At 41.5% G+C, this 19,246-nt stretch overlaps 1 protein-coding gene across 5 annotated transcripts in view; it reads right to left on the bottom strand.

Moving 5' to 3' along the window:
* LOC113122138 (transcription initiation factor TFIID subunit 4) overlaps positions 1 to 19,246 on the bottom strand; it is an 85,634-nt gene that overhangs the window by 58,467 nt on the left and 7,921 nt on the right. For 4 of the 5 annotated variants that reach the window (XR_003294827.1, XM_026293200.1, XM_026293198.1 and 1 more), the window contains exons 3-10: positions 16,440 to 16,592; positions 14,883 to 15,035; positions 14,176 to 14,298; positions 13,539 to 13,628; positions 12,317 to 12,526; positions 9,077 to 9,152; positions 7,843 to 7,957; positions 1,685 to 1,854 (exon numbers count right to left, since the gene is read on the bottom strand). Coding sequence is in view for 4 of the 5 variants with exons in the window: in XM_026293200.1 (XP_026148985.1) it covers positions 1,685 to 1,854; positions 7,843 to 7,957; positions 9,077 to 9,152; positions 12,317 to 12,526; positions 13,539 to 13,628; positions 14,176 to 14,298; positions 14,883 to 15,035; positions 16,440 to 16,592 (1,090 nt within the window). In the remaining variant the exon portion in view is untranslated. The remainder of the gene's footprint in view (positions 1 to 1,684; positions 1,855 to 7,842; positions 7,958 to 9,076; positions 9,153 to 12,316; positions 12,527 to 13,538; positions 13,629 to 14,175; positions 14,299 to 14,882; positions 15,036 to 16,439; positions 16,593 to 19,246) is intronic. The other variant, XM_026293201.1, reaches the window with a different exon arrangement.

Genomic DNA, 19,246 nt, shown 5'->3' with positions numbered 1-19,246 from the left:
TATGCAAAGCATGTGTGGGAAGATGACTTTCAGGACCAGTTGGTCTGTAGCAGAGAGCTTCCTTCTACAGCAACTGCTGAGGACATTTTTAATACTGTGGATTTGTACTGGAGTTCAGTAGGAGTTACTTAGGATACGTGTGTTGGAATCACAACTGATGGTGGAGCCTGCACGAGTGGAAAACCTTCTGAGGTGATGAGGAGAATTCTGGAGTGAACGCCAAACATGACTTGGAACCGCTGTTTAGCTAAGAATGCACAGTGGCACACAAAACAGAGACAGATGCCATTCAAGTGGCAAACTCCAAAACAAGACGTGTTTTTTTTTTTTTTGTTTTTTTTTTTTTACATGTTTCACGAAGACCTGGGCAGTGAGCAGTGAGAAAGTACTCTCATATGTTTGTTAACATAAAATGATGACCTATTTAGCAATGTACTAAGTGCTACTTTCCAGAGAAATGCTGGGATGATCAGTGGATACACAATCGAAGAACACATTGCTGACTTCTACAAACAGCAAAAAACATCCTCTGATTTTTCATTGGAGCTAGTTTGTAGGCCTGCATTCAGGTGTTCTTAATTATACCATTTTGTGAAATAAAAATGAATCAGTGAATCAAAACATGGATCCTAGGACAGGACCAATTGGAAACCACTGATCTCACTGGGAAGAAACATTAAAAGTGAGACCTAAGTGCAATTGGCATGTAACTGCTACTGAAGATTTCAATCAGCTCAGTCCATACCTCTGTTCAGTGTCTGATCAGAACATCTATCTGTCAGCACCTTCTAGTGAATTTGAATTACAGCTACAAACAGTCTTCACCAGCCTGACGGACAGCAGAAATGTAATGGACAAAAACAGATTTACCATAGACTCATCAGGAAGATCTCCACAACATTGTTATGTATGTATTTTATTGATTTTCCTGTGAAACCAGCTCACAGTGACACTAGGGGTCTGATCAACCCAACAGGTACCAGTAAAAACTTACAAAGTAACATGGGTTTTGCATAATTTAGCTGCATTTGGAGATGACACTTTAATAAATGCAACAGAGAAAGAAAATTAGCAAACATTAAAAAAATGCAGGGGTTCTTTATATGTTGTATGAGAGAGAATGCTAGATGTCAAAAATGCATATAAAGCCACTTTCTGAATTTGCCTTATGGGAATAGGTCTCTTATGTAGTTTAACAGCAAAAATAATTACTTTCCTATGACAGTGAAACAGTAAAAAATATGACCTCTTACTCCCAAAAGCTCACAAGGTGAAAAATCCTACAAAACCCAGGATGCACTGTCCCTGTGCATCCCAATGTCATGTACATTGAAGATCAATTTAACACCAACTTCTGTTTCACAAGACACAAGCTGTGATCAATGAAGATAAGATTTTCTTTTTTTTTTTTATAGAAGTTACTGATGAGCGACTAACATTTTAGTCATTATAGTCTCCAGGTTGTAGTTCCACATGAAATGCCATTTTTTCCCCACTGTCCACCATGTGACAAAGAAATTAGGAAGTAGATGTTTTTAGAAGAGTTTACAAAGAGCTCTTAGCATAGGTAATACATAGGTATATAAACACCCCAAGGCTAAAATAAAGGAATCAGGCTGAAATCCTGCAAATTTTAAACTTTAAATTTAAAGAGGTTCTGTGTTCTAAGGTACACTTATCTCACCTGTTTCCAGAATTCGTCGATGAAGCAGTCCCGGGTGGAGAAAGGCCTCGTCTTTACATGAACGAATCTGTGTTCCCACTAACTCGGAGTTAGTGGCGAGTATTCTTGCACTCTCCTCGTTTAGGTTCACCCCAGCCATGGAGGCCACGTCATTGATGTCATCATCATCCCTGCAACATGACAGAATGGCAGATTAGCCTAATACCTACAATGTAAAACATGTCTTTCTAGCTTAAAATACACCTCAAACATTCATACACAGGGAACAACCTACATGTTTTCTTGGTGTTTAGGACCCAATGATCTTTGGAAACATTGTACAGTAATCCTTTACAATGTCCAAATTGAAAAATACATAATTTTTGTGGTATTTTATCTGGTTGGGGCTACAAATTTTAAAGTTTAGATAAAGCTGGATCACCCAAGTCATTCCAAAAGAGACTGGAGTAATTTTGCAAAAAATGGTATGAGTTCAGCGTGACACACTAAAATCTTTGAAAGTCACATACTCATTTTGACTCTTTAATAACTAATGGGAATGCAGCACCCAATCAGGAAGCTGACTTTAGGAACTGTGTCCATGTTGGACAATTAGTGACCCCTACAGGTTGGTCTGGCTACACTGTAGCGGGAGATTGTAGCGGAAACGATTTTGCCACTGCAGAACAAATGTTTAAGCTTAGGTTTGGAGTAAAAGCCTTGTAACCAGAACCGTTCGCCATATCAGTATTTATGTCCTAACATTATCAACATATGTTGCTTGAGAAATGTGTTGGATATCAAGTTTTCTATTCATGAATATTTTCTTAGATTATGTTATGCATTAGTTTTGTTAGAGCAGGCTATACTTAGGTCATAATGGCACAGAATTCCCATTCTAGAGTCTATTTGTGTCAGCACTCAGAGAGGCAGAGAGATGAAAAGCATTTGGACGTAATTGAGCTTAGTAAAGATGCTCCTGAGAATTGGCACTGAGCTCTGATGAATCTTGCTATAGACTAATGTTAACAAATTCTGTTTACACACCGCTTTGCTACACTTGGCAATGTATTTTCATGAGAAAACTGGCCATTTCAGACGGGCATAATCTTGACTTCACAGTGTTCACAAATTGTTACACATTAGCAGAAACCCAAGAGAGAGTATACATGCAAAAATTTGTGTTTGGGTGACTGCAACTGACAGACAGTAAGGTCTGCATATCCTTTAAAGGCAGTAACTTTCTTTGTGAGTTGTCACAAAAACAAATTCCTGCACAATTAATGTACTTGGCAAGTAGTGATTCTGATTCTGGCCTGAATTAGCGGAGCAGTGACATGTTGTGCTTACAGGAGTGGCCCAGAGCGAGTAGCGAGTGGGTTTGACAGAGAGAACAAAGAACCACAGAACACACACAGAGTGGCCTCTTGCCACTGACTGGCTCACCTCCACAGTCATTTACGTTCATGCCACCATCGCTGGTTGCGACAGAGCTTGTGTATGTGTTGCTCTGCTTTTGTGTATGCATGTATGCACCGCAGGGCCCCAACTCGTTTCAGGCGCCTGAATGTAGGCACACACCATCAGCCAACTCCACCCCACTGAGGCCCTCCTGCTCCTTGGTGTGGTCGCAGAGAGCTGATATGTAACTTGACACCACGGTGGGAGGTTGACAAAGACGATTAGAGCAGCTCCTTAAACCTAAAACCCAGCTACCTTCCCTCCTCTTTTCCTCCATTCCTCTAGTATTCAGAATAATTATGCCTTCACAGAGAGAATGTACGCAACAACACAAGCGTGGATAAGATTATCCCCTGTACTGCAAACAGGCCGTGCACCTTTCTTCATCAGAACCTCATGGATAACTTGACCTGTCCTAAAAAGAAACATGCCTGAGGACATTTTCACTTATAAAAAAAAAATCTTTCACAGCTTAGAACTATTTACATGGGTAATAGAACAGTTTCTTCCCCACTGAACAGTACCCCAGTTACCCCTATATGACCTCACCCCCCCCTCCCCAAACTACAGTCAGTAACTTTTCACTTTAACATTCTTAAATTGCACTACACTTTACGCACTCTTCACTTTTCTGTATATATATGTAGTACTTATTTTATTTTTATTCTTTTTTTCTAGTTTATTCTAAAACCGTGTACATACTCCATATCTGTATATATGCTTGCATCAGACACCAAGACAAATTCCTAGTACTGTAAAGGGTTCTTTGCTGTACTGGGCAATAAAACTGATTCTGATTCTAATAGACATGATAGAACAGTGATTGGTTAAATAAGATCACTCAAAACAAAGCACATGATTACAGACTACTTACATGCAGTTGAAGCCATTATCATTTACAAACTGATAACAAGCTGCGTAAACAGGAGAAAGGTCTGCAACAATCACTGCTAACATTTATATTTTTGAGAAGCCATTTACAAATTTAACTATAGTAACAAATATAAAGTTACCTTTATGGATATAACACACACTATTAATGAAATTAATAATAAGAGTAGAAAGCCAGTCAAACCAAACCATTATCATGAAGCTTACATAAAGCCAGAGATGTAGTCTTAATTCGTGTTTCATTTTCACCAGTCAGAATTTACTCTAGGTAAATATGGTGGTAATTAGGGCTGATGAACTATAAACAAACCAATTCTACTGGGTAACATACTGGCAGTGACACAAAGCAGAAAGATTAACGCAGTGGCTACAACTGTATGGGCACATAAAACATCAACCAGTATCTAAGAACACTGGTAATATTATAAGAAACAATATTTTTTTTTAATTTTATTTTTTTATTAGAAGGTCCAGTATCACTAGGGCTCAAATCAAAAGAGAATGCCAAAGACAGGTCTGACATTAAAAGGAGGGAACGAGATATGAAATGCAAAATATTCTCCAGTATATCTCTGCACTAATAATGTAGAGACATAATTAGCTTCCACAGAAGCTAAAGAGCAGCCTCTGAGTTATTGGTTTGGGTTGGCTCGGGGATATGGAGCCGGCAGTCACATTAATACATATGCATGCCGTTTCCATATCAAGCTTGTGTTTCAAGGAGGGCATGCCATAGGTGGTGGAAGGACAGCACATGTCATTAAGAGGTTGTGCATGTGTGTAGTTGGGGGTGCATCCAGATATCCATGCACCCCCCTAAATTGTCACACCCTCCTCCCAAGGCCTGTGGATAGAGGTCTCCTTGTCCAAGCAGGGGGGCCCTGATTGATCCCTGTGACTAACACCCAGGCCATGAAGGCTTGTTGCACCCACACTGAGAAACATGGACCACTGGAAAAGTACTTCCACAAAGCAACCTGGGGTTCACTGTGCAGCTTATGGGATACGTGTTCATAAGAGGTGGCAGCATAAGAGGAGCCAATAAACTCAGCAGTAAAGTAGAAACTGCAAGACATTTAATAACTATTATTAATTTAACAGACCACCATCACTGAAGCTGTAGTTACTCACAAAAATGAAAAAAAAAAATAACTGATGTGGTGATTAATATAATTATTTTAGCATTCCAAACATCCCTATTTTTTGCTTAGGCGTTTTGGACTTCCACCATTTTTTTCATGCATTTTTGGAGCATCTTTATTGTGGCACAGCACCCAGTCAACAGATAATTTAATCTTGTGGCTATTGTGTTTCCAAGTCCTTGCATCAACAATTTTTTGGAGGTTACTTTTAAGTCCTAATTGAGTCACATTTATTTGTAAAATCATTTTTTTTCTTTCAGTGAAATAGGCGCATCACATTGCGATTTACAGAGCAACAAAGGATGTAACCACAAAGACAGAATAACCTCACTTTACTAGTAAATCAATAAAAAGTGTTCATGAACTTTTGCATTCACTGGCAACAGTGAGTGTTAAAAACCTTTCTTCCTTTTGTTCTATCTGTATATGTGTGTCTTTTCCACGTGAATATGCAAGAGTCTGTCGTTCTGTGCTTAGATGCGCGTCCACTGTGTAGGATAGGGTTGGATTCAAGGGGCTGAGGCTGAGCTCGGAGGTTGGCGCAAGGCTGAGGGCCTTGGCTGGCTCGCCTGTGATTGCAGCGGATGTCGAGTGTTTACAGAGAGAAGAGCCGGGGAGATGGGGGGCACAGAGACAGCTGCTTTCACTCTGCACTGTAATCTACACACACATAAACACACACACACATGCACACACTGACATAAGCACTTACACAGAAGGCTTTAGCTGTAGTGGAAACCCTACAAGCCCTGCAGTGTGTATGCGTGTGTTTGTGCTACAGCTGGACTGCTGGGACCAGTGGCACAGAGTGACAGCCACACATGCACAAAACATGCGTACACGTACACACACACACACACACACACACACACACACACACACACACACACACACACACAGTCCTCAACTACAGCTGAACATGACTCATGCTGGGTGGGGTGAGAGGCTGGTGGATGCTGACTGACCAGGCTAGTGAGTGTTTTTTTTTTATCTTACAGTCACATTCATGTTTTGTGATATTTTATGCCTTTCTATTGCAAACCTCTATTACTTATTACTATGCAAGTACAATAACATTATGTCAAAACTTATTTTCCTTTGTGATTTGCAGGAAACACAGCAGTCACCTCTTTTTACAGGTCAGGTCATTATGTTCAGGCTGCAGGTTTCTGGACATGGTGTGAAAACACAGTGGTGTCCAACAGATCACCTTGTAACACAGGATTCTGTCCTAACATGTTTATATCCTCAGGTAAGAAAAACAGCAAACACTAAACAGTGTAGGGAATGGCAGAACTGAAAGGTTTTGGACAACAGTAACCAACTGAGGTCCAGTTGAAACCTTAACAAGTACAGACTTTAATACCTTGCCTTGTCTGGAGGACATACTAAGAATACGATTATAGTAAAAAATAAATGCGTACTGCGGTGATGTTTAACACTGACTGAAGCATGAAAAAAAAATCACAACACAGATGAGAAATGAAGACAATCTCAACAGACTGCCATCTCTTATGAAACATTACAATCAATATCAGACTCAGCAATGTATTATTTGACTTAATTTAAAAACGCGAGCTGCAAAAGTCATTGTGTAGCTTGTTTAAAACACAAACCAGGTAAAACTACCACCTGGGCTGAATAAAACTATAATATGCAACAAAATGTCAGTGACACACTTCTTCTGGGACAGTAGTGCTGTGCATTATTGGGCTTATGTTGAAACCAGTGTGTTTGTGTGTGGAGGGCCACTGTGATCACCGCCGGGGGAAAAAGGTTGTCAGTAACAAGCGAGCCTGACAGCTTAATTACCAACGCAGCTAAAGATTTATTGGTTTATCAATCAGAGCCCCGGGTGCTGCCTTTCCCCTCAGGAGACGGGAGCCATTATCATGAACCCATTGGCCCATGTGACCCACACTCTTCTTGCCCAGGATCGGTCGCACTGGGGCAATCCTAAACCCCTACTCCTGTTAATACATGCATAAACACACATTTGATACACACACGTAAACAAACATTCTGAGACTCTTAGGATATACACATATGTTTATGCGCACCAAAGCAGGGACACAAACACAGGCATACATGCAAATATATATAAACTCTAGCACGTACGTGCTGTACACACAAAGACAAACACAAACACACAAAGACTCACACAAAACATGGACCACAAAGGCCAACATGTGGGCGATGAACCTTTTATGTTTTGAGACAAAAGCCCAACTGAAGCAGAGACAAGACCAGAGAGAGAGAGAGACAGAGCAAAGCTGTGGGCTAAATACCGTATGTTTGACTTAACCAAAAGGTATTTTCAGAACCGCATCCAGAAATTCTAACCATCTGGACGCAATTACCTTATTTCTAAATTAAGATTTAGCTCATTTCTAATCCTGTCGATGACTTGTGACACTGACACAAGAAGGGCGATGGTGAGGGCGATCTATTGGCTGGCAGTGTGTTGCTATGTGGTGGGCGCAGAGAGAAAGGACCACCGATCAACCAGCCAGGCAGCCAGGCAGGCAGCCAGGTGGCCAGGCAGGCAAGTGGAATAAACACTCATAGCCTTAGCTGTGAGTGTAGCCTGTAGTCATGCAGTGGCATCTTAGTGAAATGCTGCCCCCATGTGATGGCAGATGGGAACAACAGTAACAGTCAGTCTTGTGGCAAGAGGAATTATACCTGAAAGAACCTCCTCCGGGGTCGTTGAGCTTGTTTTTCTGATTCCCAGAGATCTGAACAGCCAAGCCCACAGGACTTTTGCCTGCTTGGATGACAGCTCCTTTCCCCATTGTGCCTGTTAAGGAAAGGGGAAAAAAACAAAGAAGAAATGCTAAACAAAACAGGAAAGGAGTAATGTTATCATTGAAGTGTCCCTTTCTATCTGCATCAAATATCCTCCTGTCTAACGACTACCTTCAACTGTCTCCGTCTTCCTCACAGGGGTAGATGGAGAGGGGTTGGGGGAGCGGGACTGTCGCTCTCCCCAGGTTGGTGCGGAGAGCGTCGCTCTGTCAATATCACTGCACTTCACCGGCTCTCCTTACACTCCTAAACCGCATCCTGCTCCGAGACACATTTTCCAGAGAGGCACAAGGACTGCCAGAGTGAATTTAAACTTGATTTTAACAGGCATGTTCCTAGCCAAGAGGCACAGAAAAGTATTTTTAGAACTATCCCCGCATTCCAATTTATGGGCATAAAACAACCTACAGATCTTTCACTGCAGGCAATCTTGGGGAAGGGGGCAGATCAAATTTGTATGCACCTCCGATCGTACACAAGCACGCACACAAGCAAAAACAGGTACACACATTATACACAGCACCTGAGAGCACACAGCTCTCTTAGGGGAGCGTTACACCCGGTTGGTGTTGGGGCGATATTTGTGGGCTTCTGTGGGAAGAGTGTTTGTGAATCAGTGTGAGTAAGCAGCAGCTCAAATGTTTGAGAAGGCTTTATAACCAGACAGGAAAAAACACCTGTTCTCTCTGTGGCTTCTGTCTGTTTACACATCTCACAGCCTACTGAGAGAACATTTAGAGCTGCACTAATGGCTATCTTATGTTTAACATTTTTCACTGGCTCTTGATTTAACCAGCAGGTCAGGCTCAGTTTAAAATCTTCAAATGTCTCTCTGAGAATGCAGCCTTACTGAAAGATGTAAAAATTGCAGGCCATCAACAGAAGAGTAAAGACTGACAGATGACGCTGAGACTTTGCAGAAGTTTACAAGTCTTGCTTAAAAACTGGACCTTTACTTCAGTTCTGCACAGTTTTAAGGCTGTGTTTTTCAGAGAGACATGAATGCCTAAAAGTAAAAAAATAACACTGTAAAGAAAAATGATACTGTGTGTCTGATTGAATCCAGCAGATTCAATCAAAAGGAGTTAGAAAAGGCCTTCAGATGTCCTACCTTGCGTTCTGACCGACTGTGTGATCACCATGGGCATGCGGACCTGGCCACCGACAGCACCTGCCGTCTTGATACCCTGAGGAAGCAAAACGATAAACAGAGATGATTATTGTAGCATTTCAAACAATGAAAGAATCTAAAAGTGAGAGTTGAGGTTGAAAACTATAAAATCATATGCCTTCTATGCCACTGCTCTTTCTTTGCTCCATATTCTAGATAAAATGTCTTGGGGGGGGGGGGGGGGGGGGGGGAATCTGCTCTTGCTCCCCTTTCTGTCATAGTCAGTCACAAGAAATGATCCGGAGACAGGCTAGCCAAGAGCCACTTAACTATCTTTTACAATGTACAGATTTTTATTTTACTGGAACATATTAAAAATGTCTGCAGTAGGAATGCAGGATAGATGCAGAATTAATACAGGGACGATGACTTCTACAGTGGCTATCTACACAGTATACTGAGAATGAAGAGATCAATTTACATGCTCAAGGAGGATGGATTTCTGTCACTGTACATGACCTACATTTCCTTGCATTTCCAGATAAGACAAAGGCAACAAAAAGTCAAAACCATAGTGAAAAAGTAGTTTAGATGAAAAAGAAGGAGCACTGGTGGGGGGCTGTGCTTGGCTATTAGAGTCACTTCCTTCCTTGGTAGCAGCCACAGGCCGAGCCTCAAGCTCAGCCATCCATTCCTACCAGTTTGCTTCTTGCTGCATATTTTTTAGTCTTGTTTTCCATTCCCTGACACATGCTATATTACTGTTCAAGCTACTGAAAAAAGACAGAGGCCATTTTTCCCAGAGATCCACTGCAGGGGCCTGCGAGAATGGGAGGGAAGGGGGAAAAATTGCATTTAGCACAGGCAGAGATAGCTAGCACCTCTGGCCAGTCAGCGACACAGTTAACAGAGGGGGGAGAAAAAAAAAAAAAAAAAACTCAGCTAGAAAGTTTGGGAATCGGGGCAAAAAGGAAAACTCTGAATGTGAACCACCTGCTCATTTATAATTTTTTTTAAAAAACTTTTTCCTGCTGTTACACATCGCTTATCAGTGAAATTAAATGTCACTCAGATTATTTATTTTATTGACTATAAGCAAACAATTTATGTTTTGGATCACTGTTAACATTCGCCACATACTTAGCAATATTCATGCATCCAGATTTTTCCAAAACTTCCAACCACACAAAGAGAATTTAAGACACTCCTCTCTGCAATGACCTTATTTGTCTAAAATAATCATGCTATTATTTCAAAATGCACAGATCAAGACCACACACGTTTGATTTATACAACTGGGAACATGTTCACAGACATACCGTGGATTGCAGCTTGGCTAATTAGAAATGGCTGTTTACATGCTTTGTAGCTATTTATATTTATATTGTTGACTTCTCAGCTTTGAATTTGCTGCCATACATATGTTATATTTGAATCATATTACAATAGAGATAGAGTAAAGAAGAAGAAACTTTAAATAATATAACTACACATGTATATACTTCCAAGTATGGTTTCTCAACCCACTATGGTAAGAGTGGATTTGTTTTAGTCTAATTTAACTAGCTATCTGGTTTCAGACTGTTGACATACCAGGGGTGATCATTTACTGTTTTCTGAGAGTGATAGTTTATGTTGGTGCTGTTGGTCTGTGTGTGAGAGAGAGTGAGAGAGACCAGAGGCATGTTCTGGACATAGACTGCGGCCGCCACATTGCTTTAAAATTGACCCCAGGGCTGACCTAGTTACCTCGCTTCATCCTTCAGCGGTTAACGGGTAGAGAGAGAGAGAGTGTGAGATGAGAGAGCAATGCGGGGGTAGATACAGTGAGAGAAACTGTTGGAAAGAAATGGGAAGAGAGCAGAGGGAGCAAAAGAGAAAAAGGAGAGCAAGCGAGAGAAAAAGCCAGAAAAGAAACACTGAGAGAAAAAAAGAGAGCGAGAAGAAAGGGACAGAGAAAGTGAGAGTGAGAGGAAAGATGTGAGAGAAAATGTGAGGAGGAGAATCATCTAGCTCACCCACCATACTGCCTGGACTAGGCCAATCTGAATCTGACCCCAATTGACCCATCCATAAACATCTGTGCTCTGTGTTATCAGTGCAGTATAATTGTGACTTTGAATCTATTCATCTCAGGGTCCCCAGGTCAAATCTGTGGTACTGTCTGAAGCAAGGTATCAGATTGTTGGTTTTCGGATCCACTACAATTGACAATTGAATTGTTTAGAAATTAAACCATTTCATTTTTGTTTTTAGAAAATGTTCATATATGAAACACGTTTTTCTAAAATTAAAGAATAATTAAATTATGACCTAATGTGTGGATAATATAATCAGATTATTTATATATTTCATAACTTGATAGTTTTGACTGTTAAGTTCTCTGGACCGATACTTTTACTTGGCTGTCAAGATCTGGACAAGAGTAAACAATTATCATCAAGGTGCCTTTGAGCCAACTGCATGCTCACCATCTGCTCAGATCAGCGGAGCAGCAGAACAGTTTGGTCAGACTGAGCATCTCCAAGGTGTGAGCATATATGTTCACAATAAATGTGTCTCTATGGAGATCACTCTAGCATGTGCCTTTTATGATCTGGCTTAAAAAGCTATACATATTTTAAGTCCTAATCTACATCTAACATTTTCTTTTTCCCGATAAACTTACTGAGTCTGGGAGTGGAGCATGTGACCGCTGGCTGTGTGATTCCGAGCCAGGGCACTGTGATGCTCTCCAAGCCTGATAATGCACCCCTGTGTAAAGCCCATCACCACACACGTGCACTCACCACAACCACCCTGCAGGTCTGCACCCATCACGTAGTAGCACTTCTCTATTGACTGTATGATTATTGTGAGTAAATATCTGACATATAGCTTTAGCTCTCTTCACTTTCATATACCTTACATACATATTTCTGTGCACTTGATTCTAATAACAGAGCTAACAGGACACATCTGCAGATTTACATCTGTACATTTACATTTTTAATAAATGCTCTTGTTTTAGACTATATTTTCTTTGCTATAGTTTGTGGCATTAATCCACATAAACATATTGTACATTTTAGTATAAGTGTATAATGTTACTGATCCACCAGTTAAAGCCTATTCTAGTTTTGTGATCACTGTAATGTCACTATGGACTTGAATTTATTTGAAATATAAACTGTAAATGCAGATACTGTGGAAACTGTGTCTGTGCTGGAATCACTTCCTGCTGGTCATCTACAAACATACCATGGCAGCTGCATGTCCAAGCGTCCCAGCAGGCAGTGCACTGGCACCCGTAGTGGTGCTGACGCTGTTAGGGTGGCGTATGCAGACAGCTGGCCCAGTCACAATGGCAGGAGGGGTGCCGCCGGGTGCTGGTTTGACTCCCTGCTGTGGGGGCTGGGTCAGGGACTGCTGACTATTCAGCAATGACAGCCTGAGGGCCGGAAGGCTCTTCTGTTGAGGGACAGAGAAAGGCCAGAGTTTACATGCACAGAGCAAAACAGACATGAATGAGAAAATACACAGCTGCAAAAAGAAATACTGCTGTGGTCACTGGCTAATTTAGTGAAAATATCTGTGTGATTTCTTATGCAATGATTTGTTTAGTTTTACACACTGTACTTAGTTCTACACTGAAATACTTTGAATTGAACCTACAGTACAGTAATTAATACATGCTGTATATGCCACACATGAAACATGGCCATTACACATTTCTAAAAAACCACTGTCACAGCAGACCTGAGGAGCTGTTGCTCTATACAGACTCTTTCAGGCAGATTTTTGACGTAAGCAGCTTAACATTGCATGACAACATGTGTTTGTGGCCGGGTTGGGTGGTCGGGCGTCTTGATGTGACGCTCATCATGGCTGGCTGGAAAACCCTGCTGGCTACTGGCTGGGACGGCTGCAGGGGCCACTGTCACATACAGTCAGAAGTCAGGCCAGAGGGGTGTGTATGTGTGTATCATTCCACTGTCAGGCTTAGACATCACTGGCCCTGATGCCAGGGAAAGGACTACTCAGTTTAGCAAAATACTTGAGCCTAAGAAGTCGGGCTAGGGGATAATTTAAGGGATTAGGGTTAGGGAACAGTTCAGAAAACAATTTCAGGGGTCAATTTGAAATGTAGCTGAGGGGCCCAGTAAACAGACAACTTAGGGGCCCTAAATTGTCTGTACTGCACTTTTATTTGTACTGTATGTCTGACTATCTGTATACGTGTTTTAACTACTTCTCCATTTTATGTTGTGCAGCACTTTGTAACTTTGTTTCAAAAAGTGATATATAAATAATTATTATAATTAGGTTTAAAACAAAACTTTACAAATTAGTCTTGAAAGAGCCACCAGAGTAAGGGATTCGGTTGAAGGAAGCACTTCAATCAGTGTAGGAAGCTGTCTTACAGCTGATGCAGCTGTTTTAGAGAGAAAGTTAAAGAGAACTTTATGACCAAAAACCCCACCTTGAGAAATGGCACCAAGTAAGGCTGCGGAGATGACTTGAGCTCAGTTTGCAGTCGGCTGGTGAACTCTTCCGGTTCAATCTTAGCATCCTGTCAGGTGAATGTAAAGCAAAGAAGGGCAAGACAATAGGTTAAGTGGTGACTTGAACACAGCAAGATAAAATCCTATCACTTGAGCCTGATGATCAGCTCCCATACTGACACTTCAGGCTACTACTTATTAATAACACCCCTGTATCTGTAAGACAAAAATCCCTGATACAAGATGAGTTATGGAGAGTTCCATGCTGCCATCTAGAGGTTTGACCTATTTACTACAACACATTAAAGTGATATTTTACTCCAGCTTGCATTTCACAGAACAGAAAGCAAAGTCACACCTGAAAAAGAATACCTGAAGAAACACTGTTACTGAGTTGTTTAAGAAATGTTGTGTTAAAAATTAGCATTTGTCAAGAAATGTGATACTTAAAAAGGTAGTCAGCACCTTCAAAAAGGCAGATTTTTAGTAAGTCTTTAATAGCATCTGGCATCTTGCTTGTGTGTGTGTGTGTGTGTGTGTGTGCGTGCGTGTGTGTGTGCGTGTGTGTGTGTGTGTGTGCGTGCGCGTTTGTATTGGCTGGGTTGTGAAGCTCACCAGCAAGTCCTGAACCAGAGCCTTGACGTTCTTGGAAGTCTCAGGAGATGGAGAATTGTGAGATGCCAACTTGATAAGTGTGGCCAGAAAATTCTTACACTTCTTCACATTCTCTTGCATTTCCTATTAGAAGATGAGAAAACAAACTTTTACCAAATATTTGCAACATTTTAGAAAGTGGCAACTCCAGCTATTAACAAACTGATTCTTGGATCAAAGATGCTCATCAACATTAAAAGAAAGGATCAGTGTAGGATGAGCATCAATAGAAGGGTTTTGGGATCAAACTCTAAGTAGAAATGCAAATATATGATACTTAACAAAGATACTGCAGAATGAAACGACATCAATGCCAGCCGTCCACTCAAACTCCCAGTGGCCACAAACTGAAGTCTCTGTCCTGGGTATTTGGTAAGTATGTGAGCCTGTATCCATAGCTGTATGGCTTGAATGTGACCGTGCCTTTAGGTCTGCATCTGTATGTCCTTGGGTTGGTGCTTGCTTGTGTGAATATATGAGTGCGAATGTGTGTGGGCATGTGTGAGACTCTTTGTCCATGACCAGCTGTATGAGGTGGTGAGGCTGTGGGTCCGGGGATGAGTTTGTGACACAGTCAGCCTGCTGGCAGCTGTGACAGTGCCACCTTGAGGGTGGAGTGTGGGCGGAGGGAGAGGAGACTGGGTGGCAGAATAGCGCACAGGACAGACCTGGGACACGACAGGAGCTCCAGGGGCCGTGGCCATGCCTGTCTGCGGAGGCTGCGGTGGCTGGGAGGAAGCTTGGCCCGGGGCCTGGGGGGTCATAACCATGGGGGCCTGCTGCGGAGCCGTCACAGCCACGGTTGGTGCCACAGGGCCCTTCTGGAAGAGCATGAAGAGACAGAGAGATAAACAGGACGTGACGCCTCGCTTGCAGCAAGGCCACAGAGAACAGGAGGCAGGCGCCACAGTGCTCCTGTCACATCTGGTGTCCTGACTTCGGTGAAAATCGCTTAACAGACAAGGAGGAAGGTGGTGACAAAGGTGGTGACAAGCTAGAGGCTGAGAAAGACAGCAGACCATTAAAGCTTTCCTTAATAATCACCTAGCTGACAAGGAAAACCTCCACTGCTCCTATCTTGATTTGTTACTGACAATGTCAAACATTTGCTGTCCACTGTCTGCTTTCTCATTATCATATCTGAGGGGATGAACGGCTAGACAATATCTCACATCCAAAACACAAATTTTACAACAACAGATTAAGTGCCATCAGCAGTCTCTCACTCTAAAGCCCTCATCACCTCTTCTGAATCTCCCAGGCCCTGTTCACACTTGGCAATAAAATACATCTTATGTAATGCAATCATAAGTGGACAGTTCTAAATACAGGTGTGAATGCACCCAAAATGCATAGAGCACACATTAGGGTCTGATCACTCCAGGCACAAATGGACGCAGGCAAGATCACATGTATATCCGCATATGTGGTGACCCTGTGTAGTGTGGTGTGAAGTATTTCTATCTGCACTGAAGGGCTGCCTAGTTAGTGTGCATATAAAGATAAACTTCTTAAATGCAGTGGAGCCCCTGAATAGACAAGGTAACAAACAACCATGGCACTCCTTCTATTTGAACACAAATGTACAGCATACCATAGGTGACAGTTTCTCCACGTATTCAAATGCAAGCCAAGAAATGAGGTCTGTGATGCACCCCTTGTGCATCTCTATGCAGTAATGATTAACAACATCTGTATAGGAAACAACAGATCAGATAAGATTCTCCAGAGTTTAGCTCTTAGAAATGGCATGGTTAACCTATAACTTAAAAATATCATCTCCAGCAATCCCTGTGCATTTCAGTTATCAATTATTATTCATATTCTCTTTGAATATAACTTGCTTGCAGGATTATTTCATTATATCGATACATTAAGCAAGAGCTTTACGTGGGCAGTTACAGTATAAACGATTAGCAGGTAGCAGTGAAATTTGTCGATCATGTTCCACTATAGTGGATTTAACTGTATCAAGCATAAAATATTTTTAAGGATTTAGTGGGGTGTAATTTTCTGTATTTACACAGCAGAAAACTGAGGGTGCAGAAAGTAGGTCTCATTCATTTTAGTGCCACTCAGATTCTCCCAGCTTGTCCACAACCTACTGTGAAAACTCCAGACAATCACACTGCAATATCACTTTGCATCATTTGTCAGGCATGCTAAAACAAGATAATGTGTGGTAGAAGACTAGAAAAATAGGTGAGTAAAGAGGGTTATCTCACTGGGCGTAATGCAGGACAGGAAGAGGAGGAGGAGGAAGAAGAGGAAGAGGAGGAAGTCTGGAGAGCAGGGCTGGAAGGAGTGGGAGAAGGAGACGGTGCCATCTTGGCCGGAGTCAAAGGACACTGCCTGGTGGTCTGAGATGTCACAGGAGACTGCAGAAAAAAGAGAACACAGAAAGAGAGGAAAAGGGAAACAGAGCATGAAGATATAAAATAAAGTGGGTGAGGAAGAGGGACTAGGGGACAGATGTGACTCCAAGATACATCCAAAGAACAAAGGTTAAAAAACAGTAACAGTAACAGTAAAGATGAACGTGTTATAGTTTCAGAATGAGAGATACAGTGAGGAGTAGATGGATGGAAGGCAGAGAAAGGCGTGATTGAGGGACCAGGGGAAGAAAAGAGCAGTGACGTGTCTTGTCATTGATGAGGAAAGGTCATGACAGCAGGAATGAAGAAACAAAGGTGGCAGCATGTTAGTAGTGAAACAGAGAAAAGCATTTTTGATGCATTAGCAGTGGGTCATGTTGTCACTGCACTGGGTCAGATGGCAGGTATGGAGAGAACCTGAGTTATGGTCCAAAGGTAAAACCTAAAAAGCATGATTTTATTAAGAAAGCACTATTTTGTATATGTTCTCTATTCATAAACTGAAAAATGGGCATAAAATTCACTAGGGCCTTTATCAACAAATGACATAACAACATGAATTCTGTTGGTTACATTGTCTTAATTTCATTGTCTCTAATCAAATTATTCAGTAAGAGTAAAGTATTATAAAATACATGGAAAGACTAATTTGGAAAGTCTGAATAAAGTTTCTTGAAACACTTGTTTTCCAGTGTAAAATTAGCTTAACCAACTGGCATTGTTTTAATAAAAACTGCAGATACCCTTATACTTGATAATAATGATGGAACTAATAAAGAAATAAAACATAAGGAACAATTTTCACTCAGCACTTTGCATTGTTGACATAGTTTTAATATTACAACTCAGACTATAAACTCCCTAAATGAGTCATTTACTGACCACAAATTGATGATCACTATTCATAAGAGCACACCTGAATGAAGTTATGAACTTGAATCACTGTGTGAATGTGAAATTATTTGTGATCAAGAACATTTAGCAATTTAGATTTGATAGTAGTTCAAGAACAACTACACACTTCACACCATGACAAACTGATTTGACACAGACATAAAACATACTGACAGTGCAAGACATGTGCATTAAGGCTGGTTATCTACACATTCACATAAGTGTTATTTGTAAGCATTTGGACAGTCTTTTCAGTATTGCCCGGCATAGCAGATGCCAAATGAAACACAAACATGCTGAGATACAGCACAAATCTGAGGATGTCACATCTTTACTGTTATATACGTATATGCTCAAATATGCCATAGATGTGTGTTTTTTCATTTGTTTATTTATGCAAAAATGAAGCAAAATTGTCTAGTGTCGATTTCAAAAGTGACATCTGTAATCAGAATCTGCTGTTGTCTGTAATCTATCCTGGATCAAAATACACCGATGTTCGTGCCTAAAAAAAAGAGCATTCTGTATCGTTTTAGAAAAAAGAGATTTAAAGCTTTCAAACAGGTGCTTTTTGAAATATGTCATTACGACATATTAAAGACAAATGAGCAAATGTGGAAAGGGGGATTTGGAAGTGAGTGCCAACTGCCAAGTGTCAAAAAACCACACTGATGCCCTGTGACTCGTCTCACACACACACAAACATACACACAGACATACACACTTTCTGGGTGCTATCCTGTCAATTGGCAAGACAGCCTAAGAGGGCCCCTGCCCTGACCTCTGGCATCCAGACTCCCATTCACAGACAGGCCAAGGCACTCATAAAAACACACACACTTCACAAGCACTTACATTCACATTCAAGCACACGATAAGCTGCACTTGTCTTACACACAAATGAAAACACACAAACATGCACACAACCCTGCCAAGGACAGGAAGATGGAGGAAAAGAGAAGAAGTAGGATAAGATTGAGGTAGAGAGAGAGGGAGTTCCCTCACCTCTAAAAGTTTTGTAGGATCCAAAAGAGTGTTGTACTGAGGAGTTGGGGAAAGTGGGTGTATGAGGGGTGAGGGGAGAGGGGATGAGGGTGGAAGGGAGGGGGGTAGTAAGAGCCACGGGGTGCATCCCACCGCCAGCTATGCCTCACTCGCTCTCTCTCGCTCTCTCTCGCTCTCTCTCGCTCTCTCTCGCTCTGTCTCACACACACAGACAGACATGCACAAACATACTCAAGAACCAAAGCCTTGTTAGCTTTTTAAAATAATCAAGCAGTTGGGTGATGAATGATTTAACAGGTATGGAAGGAAGGAAGCTCAGGATGCCTTCCGTTTCTCCCCTCAGGGCCATGGGAAGAGTGACAGGCCGACAGAGGGGTTGAGCTCTGGGAATAAACACCATTCCCTTTCATTTCCCTGCTACTGCTTTTCCTGTTGAGATGGCAATGACGCGGCCCGCTAATTTGTCATCAGTGTGACTATGAGAGGTGATGACAATCTGCGATTCTCTTTTGAAAGGGGTTCACATCAGGAATGGATGCAGGTTGGTTGGCTATATGTACAGAGGTTGCATTTTATTACTGATGGGGGACTTTTAACATTTACAAACTGCCATATGATATATGATGGTAGTTGTTACACAACGGAAGTGTCATGGTAACTCATGTTAAAAATTTCCCTTAACAATAATCACAGTTTTGAAAAGTAGCAGTATTACACTGCTGATGGATGCACCTGTCACAGCCGCCCGGTACTCCTAC

The sequence above is a fragment of the Mastacembelus armatus genome, chromosome 3, assembly GCF_900324485.2.
Source record: "Mastacembelus armatus chromosome 3, fMasArm1.2, whole genome shotgun sequence".
NCBI classification, from domain to species: Eukaryota; Metazoa; Chordata; class Actinopteri; order Synbranchiformes; family Mastacembelidae; genus Mastacembelus; species Mastacembelus armatus.
The sequence above is the reverse complement of the archived record's forward strand: the minus strand, read 5'-3'. Positions and strand labels throughout refer to the sequence as shown.